Source organism: Schistocerca cancellata, chromosome 8, assembly GCF_023864275.1.
Source record: "Schistocerca cancellata isolate TAMUIC-IGC-003103 chromosome 8, iqSchCanc2.1, whole genome shotgun sequence".
Lineage (NCBI taxonomy): Eukaryota > Metazoa > Arthropoda > Insecta > Orthoptera > Acrididae > Schistocerca > Schistocerca cancellata.
The window spans coordinates 78296679-78323394 of record NC_064633.1 but is presented as its reverse complement, the minus strand read 5'-3'; the positions used below and the strand labels follow the sequence as shown (position 1 = coordinate 78323394).

The 26716-nt window shown below is 36.9% G+C and overlaps 1 protein-coding gene across 1 annotated transcript in view; it reads right to left on the bottom strand.

Annotated features, from left to right (window-relative positions):
* Nucleotides 1-7360: 7360 nt before the first annotated feature.
* The window catches only part of LOC126095368 (uncharacterized), a 561268-nt gene continuing 541912 nt past the window's right edge, over nucleotides 7361-26716 (bottom strand). Inside the window, exons 11-12 of the mRNA XM_049910174.1 lie at nucleotides 11480-11572; nucleotides 7361-8201 (exon numbers count right to left, since the gene is read on the bottom strand). Coding sequence (XP_049766131.1) covers nucleotides 8121-8201; nucleotides 11480-11572 — 174 coding nt within the window. The 3' untranslated portion in view covers nucleotides 7361-8120. The remainder of the gene's footprint in view (nucleotides 8202-11479; nucleotides 11573-26716) is intronic.

Genomic DNA, 26716 nt, shown 5'->3' with positions numbered 1-26716 from the left:
ATACCCTGATAGTTCATCAAAAGTAAAATATTTCAATTCATAGAGATTACTGTTCAGCAGAGGAGGAGGAGAAAAAGAACAATAAATAGGAAACTAAAATTTAAAATAACTGATATGTATCAGAACTAATCAAGAGCTGGTATCAAATGTGTGTTATATTTAGACAGTTAGCAAAGTAAGCAGAAATTCTTAATTGTCAGTGACATAAAACACAGTATGTTCCTAACATAGCTCATTGTTGAAAAAAATAGATATAATCTATGCACAAAATTGAATTAATTTTGTTATAAAAAAACATTTCCTACATTGCAAAAACTTAGAACCCCCCCTCCCAAACACAATGCACACCTCCAGGTTTGTTTGCTGATGTATTCTTACCAACTGCAAAAACAAAATAAATTGGAGTGGGGTTGACAGATGAGAACTCAAAACTTTGGATTGGGATGGAGACATTGCACAGTGTAGGATAATGGTGTAACAGCCCAGAATCAATTTCTAAGAGTACTTCAATAATGTTTGTAGGTGAGTGATATGTGGAAGATGGGTGAGGATGGAAAAAAATATAGTATGCAAAGATAAACAAAATAAAATGAATTTAAGTGAAGAAGAAATGAGAAAAATGAAAAGGGATATAAAATCAAAAATAGATATTTTGTTTGGGGGGGGGGAGGGGAGGGGAGGGGAGGGGACAGAAAGTTACAGAAACAGCAAATAAGAGACAGATAAATAGAAAGGTTATGCAGAATGGAGTAAAGTTTCTTCAAAAGTAGGTGTTTTTGCCCTAAAATACAGATACATGATACTCCAGAAGTGATTATCGTAATTATTTTAGCACATTAGCAAGTCATAATTTCTTGTTAGTGCAATTTGCAGCCAGCAGCGGTCGCTTCTGCCTGTTAATTTAAAACTTGACTTCTTCCACATCCTTGAAGGCTCGCCTTCAGGTATATGAGCGAAGCAAAACCAAGATTGAAGGGATTAACAAGTTGGTGGGTGACAGAGATATATTCTTGTTAGATTGTCAGTTTGAAACTGATGACTGTCAGAATTAACTATTTAAGATGAACACCTCTGTGGTTCCTTTAAAACCTTTTAACTGTTTTAAGTACACTGGCCTAAGTAACTTTGTCAGTAACAAGCAAATACCATTTTTCTGCATGAACCTAATACTACAAATATTTGCATTCTTTGTTTAGGAAATTTTAGAATTTTTTCAGTGTTAATTCTAGAAGACATGGCCTGCTGTGCGGTACAAGTGCTATCATGCATCAATAGACTCATCTTGTAGATTTTTTATTTAATTCAGTTTTATCCTGTTTTATTTTGTCATTCCTGTCCTCATACTTTGTATTTGAAGGTGTTTCTGGAGAAGCGCAGTTTATTTTGAACATACGTCAGTGTATGTTCTAAGAGCTTGCAAAACATAAAATTGTCACCCTTTTTAAAGAGGTTTTCAGCCAACAGGTTTTGGTTGCCATTGCAGTGGTTCATGGTGTGGGTTCCTGTAGTCATGTCCTAGTTCATGAACCACGGGCAACGGGGTCCCGACAGTCGGGATACCAGTTACTTTGGAATAAGGCTGGGCATCTCGGACATATTCTGAATCGTGGTCACCTTTGTGCTCATACGGCAAAGACTACCAAATCCACCGGTTAGTCCCTCAGCCGTTAGGGGTAAAACCCAATGGGACTCGGGGCAAGTAAGGCTAGCAACCTGCTTCCGTGGTACTTTAAATATGATGCTGGCAACAATCAGAGCAAAATTCCTCGGACCTTTGGAGGTGACGGAGTCCCACCTCTGACAAACCAGGGACTCCTAAGATACGACTTGGCAAACAAATGGTAATGAGATGGGGAGCTATTAATATCAATGGGGGCTACTCTGGGAAGAAGGTAGAGCTGGCAGAGGCTGCAAGTAAGATGGTGCTGGACGTTTTAGCTGTTAGTGACATTCGGGTAAGGGGTGAGAAAGAAGAGGAAGTGGGAGAATACAAGGTCTACCTGTCAGGAGTCAAAGCAGGAATAGCACAATGGGGTGTAGGGCTTTACATCAGGAAAGAAATGGAACCCAGTGTAGTTGCAATAAGGTATGTAAACGAACGACTGATGTGGATAGATTTGACAGTGTCTAGCAAGAAAATTAGGATTGTGTCAGTATATTCGCATTGTGAAGGGACAGATCAAGATAAGATGGATAGTTTTTATGAGGCACTCAGTGATGTAGTTGTTAGATTAAAGGACAAGGACAGTGTTCTGCTCATGGGTGATTTTAATGCCAGGATTGGAAATCGAACAGAAGGGTATGAAAAGATTATGGGTAAATTTGGAGAGGATATGGAGGCCAACAGGAACGGGAAACAACTCTTGGATTTCTGTGCCAGTATGGGCTTAGTAATCACAAACTCCTTTTTTAAACATAAGAACATTCACCGGTATACTTGGGAAGGCAGGGGAACCAGATCTGTCATTGACTATATAATAACAGATCAGGAATTCAGGAAGGCTGTGAGGGACACACGTGTATTCAGGGGATTCTTTGATGACACTGATCATTATTTAATCTGCAGTGAAATTGGGATTGTGAGGCCGAAAGTGCAGGAGGTCAGGTCCATATGTAGGAGGATAAGAGTGGAGAAACTTCAGGATAAGGAAATCAGGCACAAGTACATAACAGCGATCTCAGAAAGGTACCAGTTAGTTGAATGTAGTCAATTACAGTCATTGGAAAAGGAATGGACAAGGTACAGGGACACAGTACTAGAAGTGGCTAAAGAATGTCTTGGAACAGTAGTGTGTAAAAGTAGGATGAAGCAAACAGCTTGGGGGAATGATACAGTCAAGGCAGCCTGTAAAAGGAAAAAGAAGGCGTATCAAAAATGTCTACATACCAGAACCCAGGTAGACAGAGAAAGTTATGTTGAAGAAAGAAACAAAGCCAAACAGATAATTGCAGCATCCAAGAGGAAATCGTGGGAAGACTTTGGAAACAGGTTGGAGACTATGGGTCAAGCTGCTGGGAAACCATTCTGGAGTGAAATTAGCAGTCTTCGAAAGGGAGGTAAGAAGGAAATTACAAGTATTTTGGACAGGTCAGGAAAACTGCTGGTGAATCCTGTGGATGCCTTGGGCAGATGGAGGGAATATTTTGAAGAGTTGCTCAATGTAGGTGAAAATGCGATCAGTAATGTTTCAGATTTCGAGGTAGAATGGGATAGGAATGATGATGGAAATAGGATCACATTTGAGGAAGTGGAAAAAATGGTCAATAGATTGCAGTGCAATAAAGCGGCTGGGGTGGATGAAATTAAGTCGGAACTCATCAAATACGGTGGAATGTCAGGTCTTAAATGGCTACACAGGATAATTGAAATGGCCTGGGAGTTGGGACAGGTTCCATCAGACTGGACAAAAGCAGTAATCAGACCAATCTTTAAACATGGAAACAGAAAAGATTGTAACAGCTGCAGAGGTATCTCTTTAATCAGCGTTGTGGGTAAAATCTTCTCAGGTATTGTTGAAAGGAAAGTGCGAGTATTAGTTGAGGACCAATTGGATGAAAATCAGTGTGGGTTTAGGCCTCTTAGAGGTTGTCAGGACCAGATCTTTAGCTTACGGCAAATAATGGAGAAGTGTTATGAGTGGAACAGGGAATTGTATCTATGCTTTATAGATCTAGGAGGAAGTTATTGTCTGTTCTACAAGATTATGGAATAGGAGGCAAACTTTTGCAAGCAATTAAAGGTCTTTACATGGATAGTCAGGCAGCAGTTAGAGTTGACAGTAAATTGAGTTCATGGTTCAGAGTAGTTTCAGGGGTAAGACAAGGCTGCAACCTGTCTCCACTGTTGTTCATATTATTTATGGATCATATGTTGAAAACAATAGACTGGCTGGGTGAGATTAAGATATGTGAACACAAAATAAGCAGTCTTGCATATGCGGATGACTTAGTTGTGATGGCAGATTCGATTGAAAGTTTGCAAAGTAATATTTCAGAGCTAGATCAGAAATGTGAGGACTATGGTATGAAGATTAGCATCTCCAAAACGAAAGTAATGTCAGTGGGAAAGAAATATAAACGGATTGAGTGCCAAATAGGAGGAACAAAGTTAGAACAGGTGGACGGTTTCAAGTACTTAGGATGCATATTCTCACAGGATGGCAACATAGTGAAAGAACTGGAAGCGAGGTGTAGCAAAGCTAATGCAGTGAGCGCTCAGCTACGAGCTACTCTCTTCTGCAAGAAGGAAGTCAGTACCAAGACTAAGTTATCTGTGCACCGTTCAATCTTTCGACCAACTTTGTTGTATGGGGGCGAAAGCTGGGTGGATTCAGGTTACCTTATCAACAAGGTTGAGGTTACGGATATGAAAGTAGCTAGGATGATTGCAGGTACTAGTAGATGGGAACAATGGCAGGAGGGTGTCCACAATGAGGAAATCAAAGAAAAACTGGGAATGAACTCTATAGATGTAGCAGTCAGGGCAAACAGGCTTAGATGGTGGGGTCATGTTACACGCATGGGAGAAGCAAGGTTACCCAAGAGACTCATGGATTCAGCAGTAGAGGGTAGGAGGAGTTGGGGCAGACCGAGGAGAAGGTACCTGGATTCGGTTAAGAATGATTTTGAAGTAATAGGTTTAACATCAGAAGAGGCACCAATGTTAGCACTGAATAGGGGATCATGGAGGAACTGTATAAGGGGGCTATGCTCCAGACTGAACGCTGAAAGGCATAATCAGTCTTAAATGGTGGTGGTGGTGGTAGTGGTGGTGGTGATGCAGTATTATGATCTTAAGTTACTGTAACTATTGAAAATGGTAATAAAGTGCAGTAATTGTGATCTTGTTGACTGTACAAACATATCTCTTTGAGCTCATTGCCTTTGCCTTTATGTGAAGTTAGTATTCACATGAAACACACTCCCAGTTTTACAGTGTTTTATTCTGTGAAATGTGAAGTTTCCCAGTAATTACCATATTTATCTGATTGTAAGACAAGGTTTTGTTCCCCAATTCATAATTCAAAAAATACAGTGTCATCTTATATTTGCAGTTCAAACTATTGCTGCCAAGGTTAATATTTTTACATTGTTTAATAGAATAAATATGGGTCATCTTACATTTACAGATGAATCTTTGGCTGTTAAGGGCACATACAGATTTATTTTGAAGAATTTGGAAGAGCAGGGCTGGGCATATTATACTCACCTTCGAATAGGCCTGAGATTTCCCATGACGCCGAAGCGCCTGATACAGTATCAACGTTACTCGAACATGCGTGTGATATTTGACTCACAAGGCACTAATGCCTTGGATATGGGAGAAACTAAACTATTCACTACAACAGTGTATTGTTCTGCTTAAAATCTGAAAATTTTGTGAAACAAAGGAGGAAATAGCACTAAATTCTGTCATCTTAACAAAACTCTTGTTGTATTCGAACAGGTTTGCAATAATTATCACGAGGATAAGATTAGGATAATTACTGCACACACAGATGCATTCAAACAACCATTCTTCCTGCACTCCATACGTGAATAGAACAAGAAGGAACCCTATAACTGATACAATGGGACATACCCTCTTACATGCATTTCACAGTGATTTGCAGGATGTAGATGTAAAAAAGTTCTCATACCTGTATGAACACAATGTACAAACATTATGCTGCTTTTGAAGTAAATTAACTTTACTGTCTATCAAAAAAGTTTGCTAGATTTATATTTCATTTGATTATGAGGGACTGTAACGATTTACTAAGTGGGATGCAAATAAGGAATTCGATCACTGTTCATGTATGGGTAAAAATGTTACCAACTTTTAAATAGGTTTAGAACATTATGCTGACATTCAGATGAAATAAGAAGGAAAGTTCATCAAGAATGAAATGTCCAAAAGATGAAATAAATCATAAGAAACTGACTGCAGTCATTATCATGATAACAAAATTACAGCTGCAAGACTTGCAACTGAAGATAGTACCAAGAGAGTCAGTAGATAGCAGGGCATGAGCACAAGTTTGAGAATTGGACTGAATAGTGATTCGCGATCTTTTACTTATGTATTACTTGCTGTTGTTACTTATGACTAGCACCCTAGAAGATATTACAGTCCGTGTTTCACGGCTGCTCAAGCACAGCACTACAGAAGGCCTGTAGGGTGAACAGTGATGAGCTATATGAGTGTAGGGAGGGGAGTACTAAACAAGTAGCAAATTACCTCGTGTTGCCAACCATGGGAATGTATACCACATACTTTGGCTTTTCAGAAACATCTATCATGTTGACATTCCAGTTTGTGTGAATCCATTTGCAATTGGATTTGAACTGACTTTATAATTGGACAAATACTTATTTGTTTCATGCTGCAGTGTTGTTGAGGTTCACTGCGACATATGACTGGTACGAAAGGTTATCTGTCAACTGCTGGTTCTACGCAACCAAGGAGAGAGCGGCGGGCAGGCGATATGTTTGAAAGCCAGAGATACAGGAACATTCTCATATCAGTATAGCAGCAATATCCAGTATGTATTTGGTTAAAAACAGCTGTGTTCTCAGGTCCGATGGTAACCACAACCTAGAAATAACAACATATTTGGAAGAAACCACTAAACATGTGTCACAACAAAAATATAAATTTCACAGCTGTGCTGTGAGAATGATGATTAAAAATAGTGATACCACAGATGACGGGTAGTAAGCAAAATAAGTAGAAAAGAAAAGTCTTTAATTTAATGTAAACAATTTTTCAGTTATTTATTATCATAATGTAGTCAATAAATGGCGTAAATTCAGAATAAGTATAATGTTAACTTTTTAGGGAGGTACTTTGTAATTGTGTTTAGTCAGAATATGTTAAAAATAAATTTTTCTGACGAAGCCTCTTGAAAAAACAGTCTTATTATCAGGGTTGTCTTATACCCGGGTAAATAAGTACATTCAACTTCAAGGTAACTGAAGATGTTAAAATGTTCTTGGACATTCTCAGGAGTTATGCTTTGGTAACTGTACTGCATAACTGTATTGCTAAATGAAAGAGAGATGTTGCTACAAACACTTGGAGGTGTTTACTGAATATTCGCTTTAACACTCGTTCCATTTAGCTTTGAATGTAAAACTCCCTTTTTTGTTTGAGTGCTTACCTTGTCTGGTTTGCTTCAGTCTGCAGGATACTTTGAAGCACCGCTTCAATGAAATAATGTTGAACCTAAGAGGGAGCAGTACTACAGCATTTCAGTTTTGTTTTCTTGCATATTTCCTTGAGTCAACTGCAGCATTAAGATAATTTTATTGCTTACAGTTCAGAAAACTGCACTCAGGATGGTGCAAAATGAACAAATTACATGAAGATACACCCAACTTCGTTGTAGCAGTAACTTCTTTTTTTATCATAAACTATAGTTTTTATTGGCTACCATCTAAGAAGAAAATTTGTACTAATTTTGAGTAATCTGAGTATCACTCATGTAGGCACATCTGAATACAAGCCAAATTTTCAAGTTATTTGTTAACATACGGCAAATGAAATTGTTCTGATCTCATAGATTCCATAACTTTGCTGACACATTTATAGAGAGAAATATGACACATACACACCACATACGAATAGATATGAAGAAACGTTGTGAATATTACAGGTTAGTGCTGCCACACAATTTCAGATGTCAAAGAGATTTTTATATTGGACAAAACATTAAGCATTTAATAAAGACTATCATTAAAACAATCGCAAGAATAGTTTCAACACACTTTCTTAATACATACAATTTTTACAAAGAATAGTAACTGTATTCATTGTACTAAGCAAAAAACATTGCTCTCCAAAATACTTTATTAATATATGCATTTCACATTCTATGTATGTGTGAAACAATGCACAATTGTTAAAAGTATATAATACAGAGAAAAATATGCAAGACAGTTTCATAATGAAGCAAAGCAGTCATAAATGTAATCTTGGATATATTTGTGCTGAGAATGTGGAATTCTCATCAAATTCAATAATTGAAGTCCATTTAGAGGAGAAAGTCATTTTACACTGTTATATTCCTTATTCAACAGTAGTCTTGTTATACTGATGAAAGTAAACAGTTGTTGCAGCTGAATATGGTAGTTGTACTTCAGTTATAGTTTATTGCAGTTGCAACTGTGGCTTGAAGTGTTCTTTTATCAGGACTTTTAGATCTTTTTTTATCATGGCCCTGAAATTAAAAATCTGTGAGAGCAGCCTGCAATATGATGTGACTTTACAATAAAGTTGCTAATATTGTACATTTCATTCATGAACCAATTTGGAGGCTTCTTAGGCTTTAATTGAGTATTTTCTTCAAAGAAGTATCATCAGTTTTTTGAACCCTGGAACAGTTCTGCTTCTGAATTTTTGCAACAGGAAAGAAAATCGTTAGATAATTAATTTAAGGAGTAAAGGTAACAACTTACAAAAATGTTGCGGCACTGAGTTGCTGAAAAGCACATAAACAAAACTGAAAACTTAGTTAGCTTTTGGTGTAATCTTTTTTCGGGAACAAATTTTCAGCCGTGTTCATGGGTGTTTTGGTCACTGAACTATTTGGGGAGTCATTACTTTTACTTCTGAAGTTATTTATGTTTTTTCTGGACTTTCATAAATAACTCTAAGTTGTAGATACAATAGCATATTTTAATTTTTATATCTTACGGCAGGTTCTTTCAATAACTGTCATGCACTCTACAAAAGGTAGAATCCACAATGCTGATATGTATTTTGGATGCTGAAAGATTGACAGTGTGTTGTTGGCAATGAGAGGGGAAGGGAAAGTGTATGAAACAGTAAAAAGTGACCAATTTTGCTGGGGTGGAGTGGGGTGAGTTGGTTAGAAATCTGGTGGGGGAAAGCATAATTCATGTTAACCTTCAACTGCTGGTGAATGTCATTTTCAAAGACATCATGGTGTTGTGCGGATTGACATATTTATAGCAGCAGACAGATAAGGAAAAAAAGTGTACTTCCCACCTCACAAAGTAAGGAACAATATTCCAAGTTTAGACATTTTGGTTGATTTTGGCAATATAGTCTGGCTTTACACTTTGGACATAAATAATTATGATTTCCTCTCTTTAAGTGATGTTAAAAGGCAGTTTCAAACAACTGTGATGGTTGTGAGAGAATCTAGTTGATTAGGCATTTTTTCTAAGTACACAAGCAAAAAATTGGGTTTTGGACCCTGGAAAATATGTTAGCAGTTATAAGAAAGATCTGTCCATACTATGTAAGTATCGGAGTATTATAGGCGAGGAACATGAACAATTATTCTCTGACAGTAGACAGTTTCACATAACACATGAAAATCACTTTTCCATCTGGTGAAAGTACACATCAGAATGCCAGTATGATTCCAATATGAGATTGCCACAGTTACAGAACTAATTTGGGCAATCATCTCCCATCTTAAGATGTGTTGCATCTCTTCATACCTCATATGTCTGATTGCCATATGCTATGTTCAGGATACAAAAAAATTATGTTGTGGGGGAGGAGAGATTTTTGGAAGATTACTGCAGAGTTGAGGTGGAGTAACAACTTAAACAAAAATGTGTCTGGAACTACATGCATAATTATTATTATTATTATTTTTTTTTTACAATGTACTCTTTTACATAATGAAATGTTTTTCATTTAAGCTCAACTGAATGATTGATTGATGTTTGAAAATTCCTTTGCTGAATCCTGTATTGTACATGGGGATTTCCTGGGCATCTCTGCTAAAGTATCAGAGACAAAAAGTAAAGAGGTCAGTGCTCTCTAAAATAACAAATTTTTAAATGGTAGAGCCTTCTAGGAAAGTAAACTTCATATTTGAAGTTTATGAATATGACTACAAATATACTATTGTGCATTGAAAGGGCCGAATGCAGTGTAGTGTTTTGGAATTGCTAGTGGTAATTTAGGTCATTTAAAAAACTTTAAATGTCTGCCATGCAACAGAAAAAGCCACAAGTTTACTAGTGAGTTTTATTTCGAATGTTTCTGCGGATGCCAGAGCAAATCGCGTGATGAATGTGTACATTCTTCTGCATTGGTCTAGTACATTCAAAGCAGCTTGTCTCAATATATCTGTAACAAAACATCTGGAATACATTATCAATAAGTCTGGTACAATTGTTCAATTTATTTGTGTTGGAGTGCGACTTTTTACTTTTCTATTGGCAACATACCATTACTGTGGAAATACTTGCCTTTTCTGAAGACTGACATGCAACTGGGTGTGAAAATGCATGCAATTTCTTGTGATCAGTGGTGAAATAGTTTTCGAAATACCTGTTAATTACTGCTTTTGTATTTTAATTTTTTTAGTGTACATCACTGTAATTAGTGAAAGCTATGAACTATTCTGCAGTGTGCAGTTGGATACCAGATTAATTTTTTTTTAATTTTTTTTTTTCAATTTCCTGTGAAAAATAGAAATTATGCGGAGTGCAACAGAGGGGAAAATAGCTAAGAAATGCAGATACATTTAGCCACTAATTGTGATGCACCTGTGTAAGAAGAATACTTTGTTCTTTTGAATTTATATGTCAAATGTAATAATTAATTGTATTTGTATGCTGAAGTATGGCAGATGTGGTTTCATAACCATAAATATTATTCAGCTATAAATTTAATACTCTCTCAATATGAGGAAAATGGCAATAATTATTTCGAAAAGCCTCTTTAAACACCTGCTCCAATTCAGTTATTAATTTCTGCAAATGCTCTGCAGCTGCGGTGACTACTTGAATCTCAAAATTATCTGATTAGGCTATGGAAGTTGCCCATATTAGGTAACAACATTTTTCTAATTAATAACAAATTAATGTTATGACAGTGTTAACTTGTCCATTGCCATTGCAGATATAGTAATTCAAGACTTATATGCTGCAGATGCCTGCCTGTTCACTGACACTGGAATGAAGCACAGTAAATTTTGTAGTCCAGCTGTTTTGACTTAACTGTTAATTCTGTTTGAAACTTATACCAGTTTTTATAGATAAATAATAATTACTCAAATCATATCTGAGGAACACATTTTCAGATATGCTTAGTGAACCTTTATTTTAGGTTTATGGATTTTTTTCTTGTATGGTTGCCTGTTGTTTAGACATTTTCTCTGTAAACAATCTATTTGTATTACAGGCATAATGAATTATTGAAACCTCAGTTTTGTAGACTGCATCCAAACTACAGATTAGGGTTAAATTACAGCTTTTGTCTGTAATAATTTGGTAGTTAGCTTTCCTTTACACTTCCAATATCAAGTATCTCATCAATACTCAGCCAGAAGACCATCTACCATTGCTATGGTGACAGTGTGTCTCTGTGACAAGTCTCACGTGGCACGCTGGGATCGCTGGTGTGCACAAGCTGTGTATGTGAATGACCGAGTGCCTGTTAGCGAGATGCGTGGCTGTTGCTCCGGTATTTGGCTGTGATGTGCAGGTAAGGAGAGTCACGGCTGACTACCTTCACCTGGCAGGGGTCGTGGCGCAGTAGAAAGTGGTCCAATGTGTCCCAGCCTCCTCCCACACGCACCATCATATGTCGGCCTTTCAGCAGCTGTAAAAATAAGCCCACCATTGTCAGTAGATTATGTGCTGTACAAATCCTTCGCACAACTTATAATGATGTTGAGCAAGTATTTAAAAGCTACTTAATTTAATTCATTTTTATTCTTGGGTTTGTACTACCATTTCATACAAGACTGTTTCAGAATGTAATAACAAATTTGCAGTATTGCTCTAAGTGAAGAGCCAAAGCCTTGCATGCTTGTGAAGGAAGGATATGACCTTTGGGAAGGCATCAACATCAGCCAACAGATGACTTTGAGTGCACAATAAGTCAGTCAAAACAATATAACAGCAATACAGTCATGTACAATTTTGCAGCCAGAGTCAGCTAACATAACTGCTTATTAAATAAAACTTTATTAACATTCTACATCTTTATTACATCTACATATTTATCTCTCAACATAGCAGTCCACAAGAACTGTTCAGCATGGTGCTCACTTAATGATCAGTACTTGTGTTCTGGCAGCCAACTTACTGTGCCCTCACTATACCCAGTCAGTGGGGACTCATAATGTACTAATATATGTAGATTACCAATTAATACAAGAAGTACATATGTGGCCTGAGATGTCACACTACCTTGTCAGTACTGGCTCATGAACAAATAACTTCAGTGACCATTGCTCTAGCAACAGAGGGTTGCGACTTGCATTAGCGAAGCAGAAAAGTTGAATGAGTAATATGCATGTCATGTAATACTTCAACTAGTATTGAGATCAGAATAAAACAGTTTAAGGCATTACTTTTCAGCAAGCCCTCACATTTTTCTGGGTATGATGCCTTGTCATATTGTAAAATAACTGACACTGCATAAAACAGACATTTCGGCCACAGTTTCAGTGTCCTTGCTCTGGACCTACAGTGTACAGTGTTGTCCAGGCTCCATTATATTTCATCACAGCTCCTCTGCAGAACATGACATTTAGTCACAATTTTGAAACCACTGATATTATTGGTCTCCTTTGCTTGATGGACTGGGAAACTTCATTAGATTGGCTTCCTGTGGTGCAAGATGTGGCAGAAATTGTTACAAGTGGATGTATCTGCTTAAAAAGCAAAGTACAACAATCACTGGCTAATTGCTCTATTAGCATCTGTGCACTCTGTTTCTGATTAAATCTAGGATCATGCTCTACGAGAATTAGTTTATTTCCTTAGTTTTGCCTTTTGACAAGGAACTGAACACGGGCACTGAATTCACCTACGTAATTGTTAAGGTTTTCAGATACCACAGTTGGTGTGCCAATTGGTTCCTTAGCCTGCCCTGTGATTATCACAAGATGATGTATGTGCAGATGTCCACATCTATTTTGGCACAGTATAATGCTTAAAGATAGAACTATCTGGCGCATCTTACCACAAGTAGTAAAATTTGGGTGAATCATCATGGGAAAGCATAAGGCAGAATGGAGGCGTCAGTTGTATTAGGCCAAGAAGTAGTATCATCTTTACATAGAGGAAGTCATTTTCACACAGTACAAAAGACTTCTGCGTAAAGGCATCCTACACCTTCACAACAACTGTTTGCTGTGTGCACAGTATCTACAACTATTAACATAAGCCACAAACAGAAATTTCAGAATGTGTAGCATCCCACATATAGCCATGAACTCACCGTATAACAAAGCTGGTGGAGCTTCACATCTGGTATGGTTTTCTACTCCCAAAAATAACTCATTTCCAGTATTATTTGTCTGTTCACACATAGTACTTATCTAAAAAAGGTCTCAGAGTCCTATTTAGTCTTAATGTCACTTAAATTTATTATTCAGTTTATTTTTTCAAGTGTTCTTATTACATTTCTGTTGTCAGTTTTCATTAGGGCGCTGTTAATTGGAAGTTGAAGTAAACTGAAGTTAGCATTGCAGTTTGAGATGTATAAACTTTGTGGGCCAATAAGTAAAATCAAAAGTTAAGCATTCCAACCCTCCTGTAACATATTTTAAAATACTTAAAAATTCTCTTCTGCAATAATTAAACCTGAAGTTCTGGACAAGTACCATTTGACTTCAATTACATACTTTTGTTATCTTAATTTTTCTGTACAGTATGCCACACAGCATTAAGTAATTAACTCACTGATTAATAATTTCATATAATTTACCAGGATTAACAATACAGTGTCTATTCATGTAAATGAGGGGCATCGCATTCAGAAGAAAAGTAATGTCTCTGTATTTTTCAAAGTTTCTGTCCAGCAACATTTTCTGTATTCCAGAATTCTATTGATTCTAGTAGTTCATAAAAAAAGTAAAGTTAGATGTCACCAATATTATTACTATTTCTTTCCTTTCTCAGACATTATGTCTGGCTAAAAATGGAAAGTGATGCGGATCTTAATCAAGCGTGACTTCCTTTTAACTGTACGGTATATGTTACATTGCATTTAGGAACTTTCGGGTAATTGAACATGTATCAATAATTACAGATTTCTGTAGTTGTATATATGCGTTTGGATGTAGCTGTATTGCGTTGATGTACTGGTGGATATTGAGTGGTATGACTCCTGTAGTTGATAGTATAATTGGTATAACGTCAACTTTATCCTGATGTCGCATGTCCTTGACTTGCTCAGCCAGTTGGATGTATTTTTCAATTTTTTCTCCTGTTTTCTTCTGTATATTTGTTGTATTGGGTATGGATATTTCGATTAGTTGTGTTAATTTCTTCTTTTTATTGGTGAGTATGATGTCAGGTTTGTTATGTGGTGTTGTTTTATCTGTTATAATGGTTCTGTTCCAGTATAATTTGTATTCATCATTCTCCAGTACATTTTGTGGTGCATACTTGTATGTGGGAACGTGTTGTTTTATTAGTTTATGTTGTATGGCAAGTTGTTGATGTATTATTTTTGCTACATTGTCATGACTTCTGGGGTATTCTGTATTTGCTAGTACTGTACATCCGCTTGTGATGTGGTCTACTGTTTCTATTTGTTGTTTGCAAAGTCTGCATTTATCTGTTGTGGTATTGGGATCTTTAATAATATGCTTGCTGTAATATCTGGTGTTTATTGTGTGATCCTGTATTGCAATCATGAATCCTTCCGTCTCAATGTATATATTGCCTTTTCTTATCCATGTGTTGGTTGCGTCCTGATCGATGTGCGGCTGTGTTAGATGATATGGGTGCTTGCCATGTAGTGTTTTCTTTTTCCAATTTACTTTCTTTGTATCTGTTGATGTTATGTGATCTAAAAGGTTGTAGAAGTGGTTATGAAATTGCAATGGTGTAGCCGATGTATTTATATGAGTGATTGCTTTGTGTATTTTGCTAGTTTCTGCTCGTTCTATAAAGAATTTTCTTAAGTTGTCTACCTGTCCATAATGTAGAATATAATAGAGGGAAACATTCCACATGGGAAAAATATATCTAAAAACAAAGATGATGTGACTTACCAAACGAAAGTGCTGGCATGTTGATAGACACACAAACAAACACAAACATACACACAAAATTCAAGCTTTCGCAACCAACGGTTGCTTCATCAGGAAAGAGGGAAGGAGAGGGAAGACTGTAGGTTTTTTATGTCGATAAATCCCCTTCCTCCTTCCTTTCTGCTTAATGTAAATCTTTCTGTTGCTGAATGTATGTGATGTATTCTATATTTGTGGCATTGTGACTGTATAAGTGTATTGAGTGCTTCTAGGTGTGTGTTACTCCATTTCACTACTCCAAATGAGTAGGTCAATATTGGTATAGCATAAGTATTTATAGCTTTTGTCTTGTTTCTTGCTGTCAATTCTGTTTTCAGTATTTTTGATAGTCTTTGTCTATATTTTTCTTTTAGTTCTTCTTTAATATTTGTATTATCTATTCCTATTTTTTGTCTGTATCCTAGATATTTATAGGCATCTGTTTTTTCCATCGCTTCTATGCAGTCGCTGTGGCTACCCAATAAGTAATCTCCTTGTTTAGTGTGTTTTCCCTTGACTATGCTATTTTTCTTACATTTGTCTGTTACAAAAGCCATATTTATATCATTGCTGAATACTTCTGTTATCTTAAGTAATTGGTTGAGTTGTTGATTTGTTGCTGCCAGTAGTTTTAGATCATCCATGTATAGCAAATGCGTGATTTTGTGTTGGTATGTTCCAGTAATATTGTATCCATAATTTGTATTGTTTAGCATGTTGGATAGTGGGTTCAGAGCAAGGCAGAACCAGAAAGGACTTAATGAGTCTCCTTGGTATATTCCACGCTTAATCTGTATTGGCTGTGATGTGATATTATTTGAATTTGTTTGGATATTAAGTGTAGTTTTCCAATTTTTCATTACTATGTTTAGGAACTGTATCAATTTAGGATCTACTTTGTATATTTCCAATATTTGTAGTAACCATGAGTGGGGTACACTATCAAAAGCTTTTTGGTAATCAATGTATGCGTAGTGTAGTGACCTTTGTTTAGTTTTAGCTTGATATGTCACCTCTGCATCTATTATCAGTTGCTCTTTACATCCTCGTGCTCCTTTACAACAGCCTTTTTGTTCTTAACTTATAATTTTGTTCTGTGTTGTATGCGTTATTAATTTCTGTGTAATGACTGAAGTTAATATTTTGTATATTGTTGGTAGGTATGTTATGGGGCAATATTTTGCTGGGTTTGCTGTGTCTGCTTGATCTTTAGGTTTCAGATAAGTTATTCCATGTGTAAGTGTATCAGGGAATGTTTATGGGTCTGCAATGTAACTGTTAAATTATTTGTGGATGATATGTGTGGATGGATATGTGTGTGTGTGCGAGTGTATACCCGTCCTTTTTTCCCCCTAAGGTAAGTCTTTCCGCTCCCGGGACTGGAATGACTCCTTACCCTCTCCCTTAAAACCCACATCCTTTCGTCTTTCCCTCTCCTTCCCTCTTTCCTGATGAGGCAACAGTTTGTTGCGAAAGCTTGAATTTTGTGTGTATGTTTGTGTTAGTTTGTGTGTCTGTCGACCTGCCAGCACTTTCATTTGGTAAGTCACATCATCTTTGTTTTTAGGTATATGTTAAATTATTTAGTTAGATGTGAATGTGTTGAGGTGAACTTCTTTAGCCAGAAATTTGCTATTTTATCTTTTCCAGGGGCTTTCCAATTGTGCATAGAATTAATTGCTCGGGTGGCTTCATGTTGCAAAATTATCACTGCAGGCATTTGTGGTATCATCTTGTATGTGTATGTTTCTGCTTGTATCCACCGTGCATGTCTGTTATGTTGTACCGGGTTTGACCATATGTTGCTCCAGAAGGGTTCCATGTCTGTTATGTTTGGTGGATTGTCTATTTTAATGTGTGTGTTATCTATTGTCTGGTAAAATCTCTTTTGGTTTGTGTTGGTGTTTGGTTTTGTTTCCTTCTATTTTCACTTTTTTTGTAATTTCTAAGTCGTTTGGCCAATGCTTGTAATTTTTGCTTCTTTTCATCTAATTGCTCTATCGCTTCTTGTTGTGATATTTTACCTAACCTTTTTCGTTTTTTGTCTGATATTTCATTTCTTATAAATTGTGTTAGCTTTCCGATGTCTTTTCTCAGTTTTTCTATTCTGATCTGTAGCCTGTGTTGCCATGCTGGTTTTGTGGGTTTCTTCTGTGTGTTGGTTGTTTCTGATCTCTGCCTAGTGTGTATATTTAGTGTTGTGAGTGCTCCTATATAAACCAGTAGTTGTAACTCTTCCATAGTTGTATTTTCATTTATTTTGTTATGTATGATTGTGTTGATAGTTGTTATTGTTGTTTCGACTTGTGGGTTATTTGGTGGTCTATGCAAGAATGGCCTAATGTCTGTATTTGTGTCTTTGTATTCTATATATGTCAGCTGAAATTTTTCTTCTATATCTAACGTGTGTGTCACTTCGTGTTCTATTTGTGCTTGTTCTGGTGGCTGTCTTAAGATTTCGTTTTCCTCTGATTGTTTAATTGATGCGTGTTGTTCTTGGTTTGTTTGCTCTGGGTTGTTTGAGTCCATTATTGTATTTTCTTCTTCTTCTGATTGCACATTATTTTGTTCCAGTATTTGTTGTACTTGTTGTTTGATGTTTTCTTATTCTGACTTGGGTATCCTGTTATTTTTTATTATTGCACGGATCTGATCAGCTAGTCGTTTTTCTGTTAAAAATTTTTAATTCTGGGTATCTGGTAATAAATGTTGTGTATACTTGTGATCTGTATCAAGTTGTGTTGGTTCCTAAGTTTGTTGCTTGGTAATAACAGAACATGAGGTGTCGGTTAACTTCATCTGACTATCTCATCACCTGTCTTTGTTTTCCTTCTAGAGTGGTTGCAGGAAGCATATCCTGCAAAACACCTCTATTTGGATTTAAATCATTTTCCGTGTGTCTAGCAGTGTCGTTACCATTGTGGACGGGCATAGGGTTCAAGCGTCGTCCCCGACCATGACAGCGCTTGTCCGAGGCTTCATTAGTTCTGTCCTGAACCAACTAATCACACTAAAAGGGGGGTTAGCCCTATTAGTGGTTTGTTCTTTTCGTCGCCTTTTACGACTGGCAGAACATACCAGAGGCCTATTCTTTTCCCGGGCCTCCACGGGGTCTTTTATTGTTATCTTTATTATTATTATTATTATTATTATTATTATTTTACAATCATATTGATCAACTAGGATCACATTAACAACTTCATTTCCTATTATTCCTTTGTTGTTGTTTTCCTATTTTTCCAGTATTCCCTCATTTTGTCCCCATGAAGTCTCTTCCTTGCTTCTGTTCACGTTGTTCCCAATTTTTTATTTCTTCTGCTTTGAAAGCCTGCCAAATTTAGTATTTTATTTTTAAAACGGTTTCTTTCTGCTATTTCTGATTCTTTGATGTTTCTTTCTAGATCTTTCCTTGCTTCTGTAATCCGTGCTATTGTCAATTTCTTCTTCCAGAAATGTAGGATTATTTGTTTTGTTAGTCTATTTTCATCCATTTGGTAAAGGTGTCCGAATAAGGTTAATCTTTGTTTGGCCATTACTTTAGATATTTTCTCTATATTTTTGTAGATCTCCTCATTACTCCTTATTTTCCATCCATCTGCAGTTTTTATTGCACCCATTATTTTTCTAATAATCCTTCTTTCAAGTACCTCTAGTCTGTCAATCTTATAGTTCATCGTTAGGCATTCAGATCCATATAAACATTTTGGTAATACCACTGTGGTGTAATGTTTTAGTTTTGTTTTTCTAGATATACATATCTTGTTGTAAATATTTTTGGTCAAACCATATGCTCTTTCCATTTTGTTAATTCTTACATCCATTGCAGATATTTCTAGTCCATTCTGTTGTATAGTCTCTCCAAGACATTTAAATTTATTTACTTGCTCTATTTTACCTATTTGTGTTTCTATGAATTTTGGTGCATTTTTTATATTTGTCATGAATTTTGTTTGTCTGGCTGAAATTTTGAGACCAGTTCTGTTTGCTATTTTTTCCAGGCTTATCTGAATAACTGCTTCTGTCAGGTTTTCTGAAAGTATTGCACAAAAGCCAAGCAGTTTACCTTAATTCCATTTGTTTTCCTTCCCAGAGTATTGGTTCAATTTTGTGATTCTTTAGCTCCAAATTCCAGATCCTTACAATTTTTTCTAGAACACAATTAAACAGTAAATCGCCTTTACTGTTTAATTGTGTTCTAGAAAAAATTGTAAGGATCTGGAATTTGGAGCTAAAAAATCACAAAATTGAACCAATACTCTGGGAAGGAAAACAAATGGAATTAAGGTAAACTGCTTGGCTTTTGTGCAATACTTTCAGAAAACCTGACAGAAGCAGTTATTCAGATAAACCTGGAAAAAATAGCAAACAGAACTGGTCTCAAAATTTCAGCCGGACAAACAAAATTCATGGCAAATATAAAAAATGCACCAAAATTCATAGAAACACAAATAGGTAAAATAGAGCAAGTAAATAAATTTAAATGTCTTGGAGAGACTATACAACAGAATGGACTAGAAATATCTGCAATGGATGTAAGAATTAACAAAATGGAAACCATCACCTTTTCTAACACCAGTTTTTATTTCAAATGGCTGAGATACTTCTCTCATAAATTTGACTTTAGATATTGTACCTGTTAGTGTTTCATGAATTATATTTGCTAATTTTGATTTAACACCAAATTCTCTTTGTTTCTATGTCTATACAATCAAATGCTTTCTTGAAATCAATAAATGACACTGTTATTGGTTTGCTGGCAAATTATTGACTTTCAGTTAAAAATTTGTTCTGCACAGGATCTTCTCTTTCGAAAACCACCCTGATATTCTCCCAGTTGTTTGTCTAAAGTATCTACCACTCTGTTCAGGAGAATTTTTGATAATATTTTGTATGCGACTGGCAGAAGTGACATTCCTCTGTAATTGTTGACATTTTGTTTGTCTCCCTTTTTATGTACCATGTGGATTAATGCTGTTTTCCATTCAACTGGAATCTTTTCAGTTTTTCAAATGTTCTCAAAAAGCTGCTGTAGACCCTTTATGGTTTTTGGTTCTGACCGCTTCAATAATTCTGCTGCAATGGAGTCTTCACCACTTGATTTACTGTTTTTGAGTGCTCTGATGGCTTCGTGAATTGCCAACTCTGTTGGTGGGAAGATCTTCCTCTAGATTTTGAGGTGTCACTGGAAATTCTAATTTATCTGTTGGAACTGGTCAGTTTAACACCCTTTCAAAAAAAATTTCTAGAATTTCACAATTTTCTTTGTTATTTAATCCATTTTGCCATTTTCATCTTTGAAACAAATACTTGGTGTCTGATATCCTTGAAGTGTGTGTTTAAAAGTTTGGTAAAAATTTCTAGTATTAATTTTGGTGAAATTTTCTTCTCTTTCAATAAGCTGAGAATTTTCAACATTTCTTTTGATTTTCTGGATTATTTTTGATGTTTCTTTTCTTTGTTGTTTGAATTGTTCAATGTCTTCCTCTTTTTTTCGAACCTCTCAATTTTTCTCCATTTTTGAACTCTTTTTATTAGTGCTTCTCCACACACTTCATTCCACCATGTCTTCTTTTTATTCTGGGCCAATCCTAAAGTTTTCTCTGCTGCTTCAGTTATTTGCATCTGGAGTTCATGCCAATCACCTTCTTTATTTTTTTCTTTTGTTATGTTAGCTGTGGTGTTGTTGTACCTGATCACTTTCTTGGTCACCTTTTTTGTTTTCAATGGGAGAAATTTTATTTTAATCTTAGAGAGATAATGATCTCGAGTTGAATTCCCTATTTCTATTTTAACATTCATAATTTCCGTGATAAACCTTGCAGATATGGCTACGTGATTATTTTTATTATTTTATTATTACAGCCTGTAACTGCTTATTTTGTCTTGATAACCTGCAGTCATATGTTGTAGAGAGAGGCAGATCATCTAAACATAAAAGAAATTTATCACCCTTGCTTTGCAATATCCTAATATTCTGATGAAACAGACTAACTTAACTCATCTGAAAACCATCAGATAAGCACACCAAACAAAAAATTAGTCATCCCCAGGAGACATCACATTAATTCATTGTGACACCACCTCTAGCTTTGATAATGGTCTCTGTTTAGCAAGGAAAAAGAGTCCATATGTTCTTCAGGTGCCATATCTAGCTCAAGCCATTCATTGAGAATGATATCCTCTAGAGCTACCAAATTGTGAGGATATTGTTTGCCAAGTTTCACTTGCTGTTCCAAATAGTCCCACATTTTATGTGGAATTAAGATCGGGTGATTTAGTGGGTCATTTGAGATGTAATAAGGTGCCAGAGTGTCAAACCAGAGTGTATTCATGCAGCCTTGTGAACAAGCCTGTTTTCATCTTGGAAGATGCGAGTGTCCACAGCATACTCATCAGGATCATGTAGTGAAGGGACAATACATGGTCAGGGATAAGGTTGAAATAAACATCCTGGTTCATGTTCAAGGTGCAAAAAACGTCTCCAAGTATCACAGAACCACAACCAGCCTGAACTACATGCTCCATACACTGTGGGTTAAATAGTGCATTGGACCAACAGTGCACTTGATATCTTACAAAGTTGAAAGGAGTCAAAATTGCAACTTATCAGACCACACTACATGTCACCAAACAGCTAATGTGTTGCATGGCTCAGCAAAATCATGCAACTTAATGTGCTGCTGTGAGCAATGGTGTTTAGTGAGGTACCTGACTCAAATTGCCCATTGCATGCAGTTCTCTTGGAAACTAGGAGGAAAGGACCTGCATTCTCTGACAGCAGCAATGTCTGTTTGGAGAGAAATTGTTTGACACTGATAGGATGTGACACTTGTCTCCTGTCCATATCAGTTAGGATCTTTTTACACACACTCTTGTTACACCATGTTACATGGCTGGGAGTGGTGCACTATTCTGTGTAGACACTGTGGACAGCCCTCGTAGATACACAGCTTAATGGAGCACCTTCATTGCTGTTGGTCGTAGCCACATCCAAACATGATATCTCCTTTATTTCATGTTTTTATGTCAATCTGTGCTATTCTGGTGATTCCCTACAACTGACTGGTGCATACACACTGCTTCACTATTGTGATATACATCTGTGGTGGAGTGTCATTTGACAACCTGGTGCCTGTTCTGCACCACCTACAGTGCTCCAAGGTGACCAGGGTACGCTCTTAAGGAGGGGTGCCTAATATTTGGTGAAGTGGGCCTATTTTGTATGTCTGTTCTATTTTATTTCTTTTGACATTTCCTGCCAATAAAATGACTAACTTAAATATCATCTTGCAATTTCTACTGCATAAGAGGTGAAGCCATCCTTGAGGTGATAACATAGCTAATCTTCCAATGCGGACGAATGGAAATGTTCAGTCCATATTGTTCAAGATCGCCATGGCAGAGTGTTTTCTGCAATGTAGGATATTATATGTGAGTACATGCTGTGCAACACAGCTGCTTGAACATAATTTAGTTGCTTCTATGATAGTTTTTCTCGTTTTGGTTTTTCCATCCTTTCTCCCACCACGGAGAAGGCAATCATTTTCCATTTATTTTTTTTATCTCTTGTATATTTTGCAGATTATGTTTCCCCCGTCTCCTACCCCCTCCATTTTGTCTCAGCTTCACTTCTGTCTTGTGCCTGTCTATCCATCCTTATCTTTAATATGATAAGTATTTTCTTCTCAGTTGTTGCTGGTATTTCATTTTTGTTGACGAGGTCTTTCATGGGTTAGCACTAAATATTCATGAAGATTGTAGAGGACAATTATGCATTTATAATTTGTTCCTGAAGCTGGAAAGCAGTGTGCCTTCATAACCCGAAAAAACTACAACCATCACTTTTCCAGTGAGTGAATAAATTAGATTGAAATTAAATTTTTCTCCTTCTGGCACAAGATGTTATATACTACATGTCGGTTAGTAACTGTGGGTACACAACAAATCACGAATGATGAAAAACTAGGCTAGGTTATTTTGTTCTTCCCCATGGTAGCGACTGAGACATTTTAATGCCAGCCGTATTCCTGGACTTTGGGTGCATGGCACTCGTGAAACTTTGTTATAATGTAACTTGCAATGCATTATCAGATTTACCATCCAAAGTGAACACTCAATCTTTTTTCACCCTCCTGTCTTCTCTGATTAAGTCTGTTAGTGTCAAAATTACAAAGATAGTAGACTACCCTAAACTGAGGGCTTCAAGTTGCAGAGGTTGTATTATAAATAAAAATTTAGTTGTTTGGTGACATTAACAACTTAAAACAATAACATAAACTTATAAACAACTGTTTAAAGTAATGGCTTCCAGTCTGTAAGCATGCATTGTAACACAATATATTATGAGAATTCTGTGAATGTCATGACAGATATCAGAGTTCAAACTCATTTTAGTCTAGTGCTCGTACACTGTGTTTATAATTGGCATGTAATTGCTGCTCCAACAGTACTCTACACACTGAGTTATTTGAAATGTGAATTTTGCTGCCAAGATGACAGGTGCTTATTCATTGTGTGTTGTATGTTAACCAGAGATCTAGAAACGACGGAGAGGCTCCGTCCCCCGCCACAGCCGCAGTGGTCCACAACCCCATGACGACTGCTTCAGTCCACTTCACCCCTCTGCCGCCCCACACCGAAACAAGGGTTATTGTGCGGTGTCCCCCCCCCCCCCCAATGGACCCCCCCCCCCCCCAAGGGAACATCTCGCACCAGACGAATGTAACCCCTTTGCTTGCGTGGTAGGGTAATGGTGGTGTACGCATACGTGGAGAACTTGTTTGCGCAGCAATCGCCGAAAGAGTGTAACTGAGGCAGAATAAGGGGAACTGCCTAAAAACCATCCATAGACTGGCCTGCTCACCGGACCTCGACACAGTTCCACTGGGCGGGTTCGTGCCGGGGACCAGTCACTCCTTCCCGCTCCGGATGCTTATTCATTAACCTTCTCCCACACAACCTCAGATTATACTGTGTGAACAATTCTTTGCCAAGGACCTTCATCAACTCTCTAATTTGTTGTAAATTCTACTCGTGATTATAAATGTCTTCTAGTAGTTAGAGGAAAAGTCTATCTTTAGCTTTCATGATACTGCAGCCTGTGACATACATTAAATGCAATTTGCTCCTTCTTCAACAACCAGTCATGAACTGGAAAAAGTGTTTTACTACACAATCAATAAACACAAAAGACTGTGTATTGTTTTCAAAGGTGGTTTCACCACTGTTGATGTGGCAGGCAATTATTTGCTATAAACAACCAGTTTAATGTTGGCACATATCTGTTGTTGTTGTTGTTGTTGTGGTCTTCAGTCCTGAGACTGGTTTGATGCAGCTCTCCATGCTACCCTATCCTGTGCAAGCTTCTTCATCTCCCAGTACCCACTACAACCTACATCCTTCTGAATCTGCTTAGTGTATTCATCTCTTGGTCTCCCCCTACGATTTTTACCCTCCACGCTGCCCTCCAATACTAAATTGGTGATCCCTTGATGCCTCAGAATATGTCCTACCAACCGATCCCTTCTTCTGGTCAAGTTGTGCCCCAAACTTCTCTTCTCCCCAATCCTATTCAATACTTCTTCATTAGTTATATGATCTACCCATCTAATCTTCAGCATTCTTCTGTAGCACCACATTTCGAAAGCTTCTATTCTCTTCTTGTCCAAACTATTTACCGTCCATGTTTCACTTCCATACATGGCTACACTCCATACAAATACTTTCAGAAACGACTTCCTGACACTTAAATCTATACTCGATGTTAACAAATTTCTCTTCTTCAGAAATGCTTTCCTTGCCAGTGCCAGTCTACATTTTATATCCTCTCTACTTCGACCATCATCAGTTATTTTGCTCCCCAAATAGCAAAACTCCTTTACTACTTTAAGTGTCTCATTTCCTAATCTAATTCCCTCAGCATCACATATCTAAATGAGCTAATCGGCCACCTAGAATTGCTATGAGGTAAAGCGACTTAGATGCACAGCTGAATGCTAATGGGCTTGGGAAGAGCCGTAGCCAGCTCAGGTTGTTGAGTGGTTCTGCCCAGTGATATGCAGAGACAATGAGTTTTTTGCTGGAAATGGGTAAATCCCAGAGCGGGAAATTTGGACGTATGATGCTCGCATTGCCTTTGTGCAGAATATGCTCCAGAAAATGGTGGAGTGTCAGATAATCTTAAAGATGGCCAAGCTACAGCTCTTTGAGATTCGGCAATCAAATATTAATGGAAATCTGAATACATTTGTGGTCTCAGAAAAATGAAGTGCATGCAATGACACATAATATGTCAATATCTTTAAAACTACTGAAGGTAATATCTGTCAGCGAATTAACATTTTCGCAATGAGCCTCTGAATTAACAACTTTTAATCACTTAATGCAACTACAACAGATGTTCTGTCAGATGATGGCATTGCACTGTAGCTATCACCGCTGAAGGCTACATATCTGTATCTATTTTATTTGTTGATTTATGATGTCTTTTACATCTTTTTCAGCATGCAAATGTTTGTCAGAAAATTGTATTCTCCACATTTACTCAGCAAATAAAAGCAGCATGAATACCTCATCCTTTGTTATACTAGTGTTTTTATTTAATGAATAGTTAACTACTGTGCCAGTAACTTTATTTAAATGTTGGTTGCAAGTGCTATTAAAAAACTATGCTAATTTAAGAAAGGCCAGTCACGTGTGTTAGCAGACACCACAGTTGAAAAGAGAACCAAAAGATGCCTCTGTCAAGAAGGCATAAATAATGGTTTACATAATATTTAGCAATAATCTGTAGTCATTTAACATGAGTGGACTTGTTTATAAACCAACTATTACCTATATTCATAAATGATATAAAAGTAAACAAATGTTTATAATGTTTCTTTTATTTGAATATTGTAACATTTTAGTTTACTGTGGGAAAGTGGTCAAGATGAGTCAAATCTTGTATGTAGAACTTGAGCATGATGTATTTTTGGTGGGACAGTCTTCAGCCAATGAGAGTTGGATAGTGGCGGAACACTGCTGGAGTGAAGAAAGGATTGGGACTTCCTGAGTGAAGTGCTCAAGGGCATGATTCTGGACTCTTTTACACGAGTTTTGGCAGGAGGCAGACCTACCTGTGGTAACCAGTCATATTCAACTCTGAAGGTGATCAATTCTGGGAAGTGAGTGGCCACAACCATATTTAGAACTTCTGAAGGGACATATATTTCGAAAGGCTCGAATATGCTCCAGAGTAGGACTCTTTAACTATTTTGCTTGATTTACAGAACTGAGAATAGACTGACTACGAGTTACTATGCTTTTTGTTGCATGTAGTAGTTTGTTAATCGTCATGTTGAACTCCAAACTGTTTTGTGCTGGTGAATCTTTAGTGTATTCTGATTACAAAATGGACATAGTTTTCGTGTATCATCAATGACTGTTTAGTTTGGAGAATTTGCTACCATGCTCATAATGCTCTCAATGTAACTTTATTGCATTTGGTGAGAAAATTTTCTGTATGTATTTTAGCTGAATATCATTGGACCATTTTCCGTTTATTTGAGATGTCCTTTCTTGAATAAAGATTACCGTATTTACTCGAATCTAAGCCGCACCTGAAAAATGAGACTGGAAATCAAGGAAAAAAATTTTCCCGAGTCTAAGCCGCGCCTGAAGTTTGAGACTCGAAATTCAAGCGGAGAGAAAAGTTTTAGTCCACACCTCCAAAT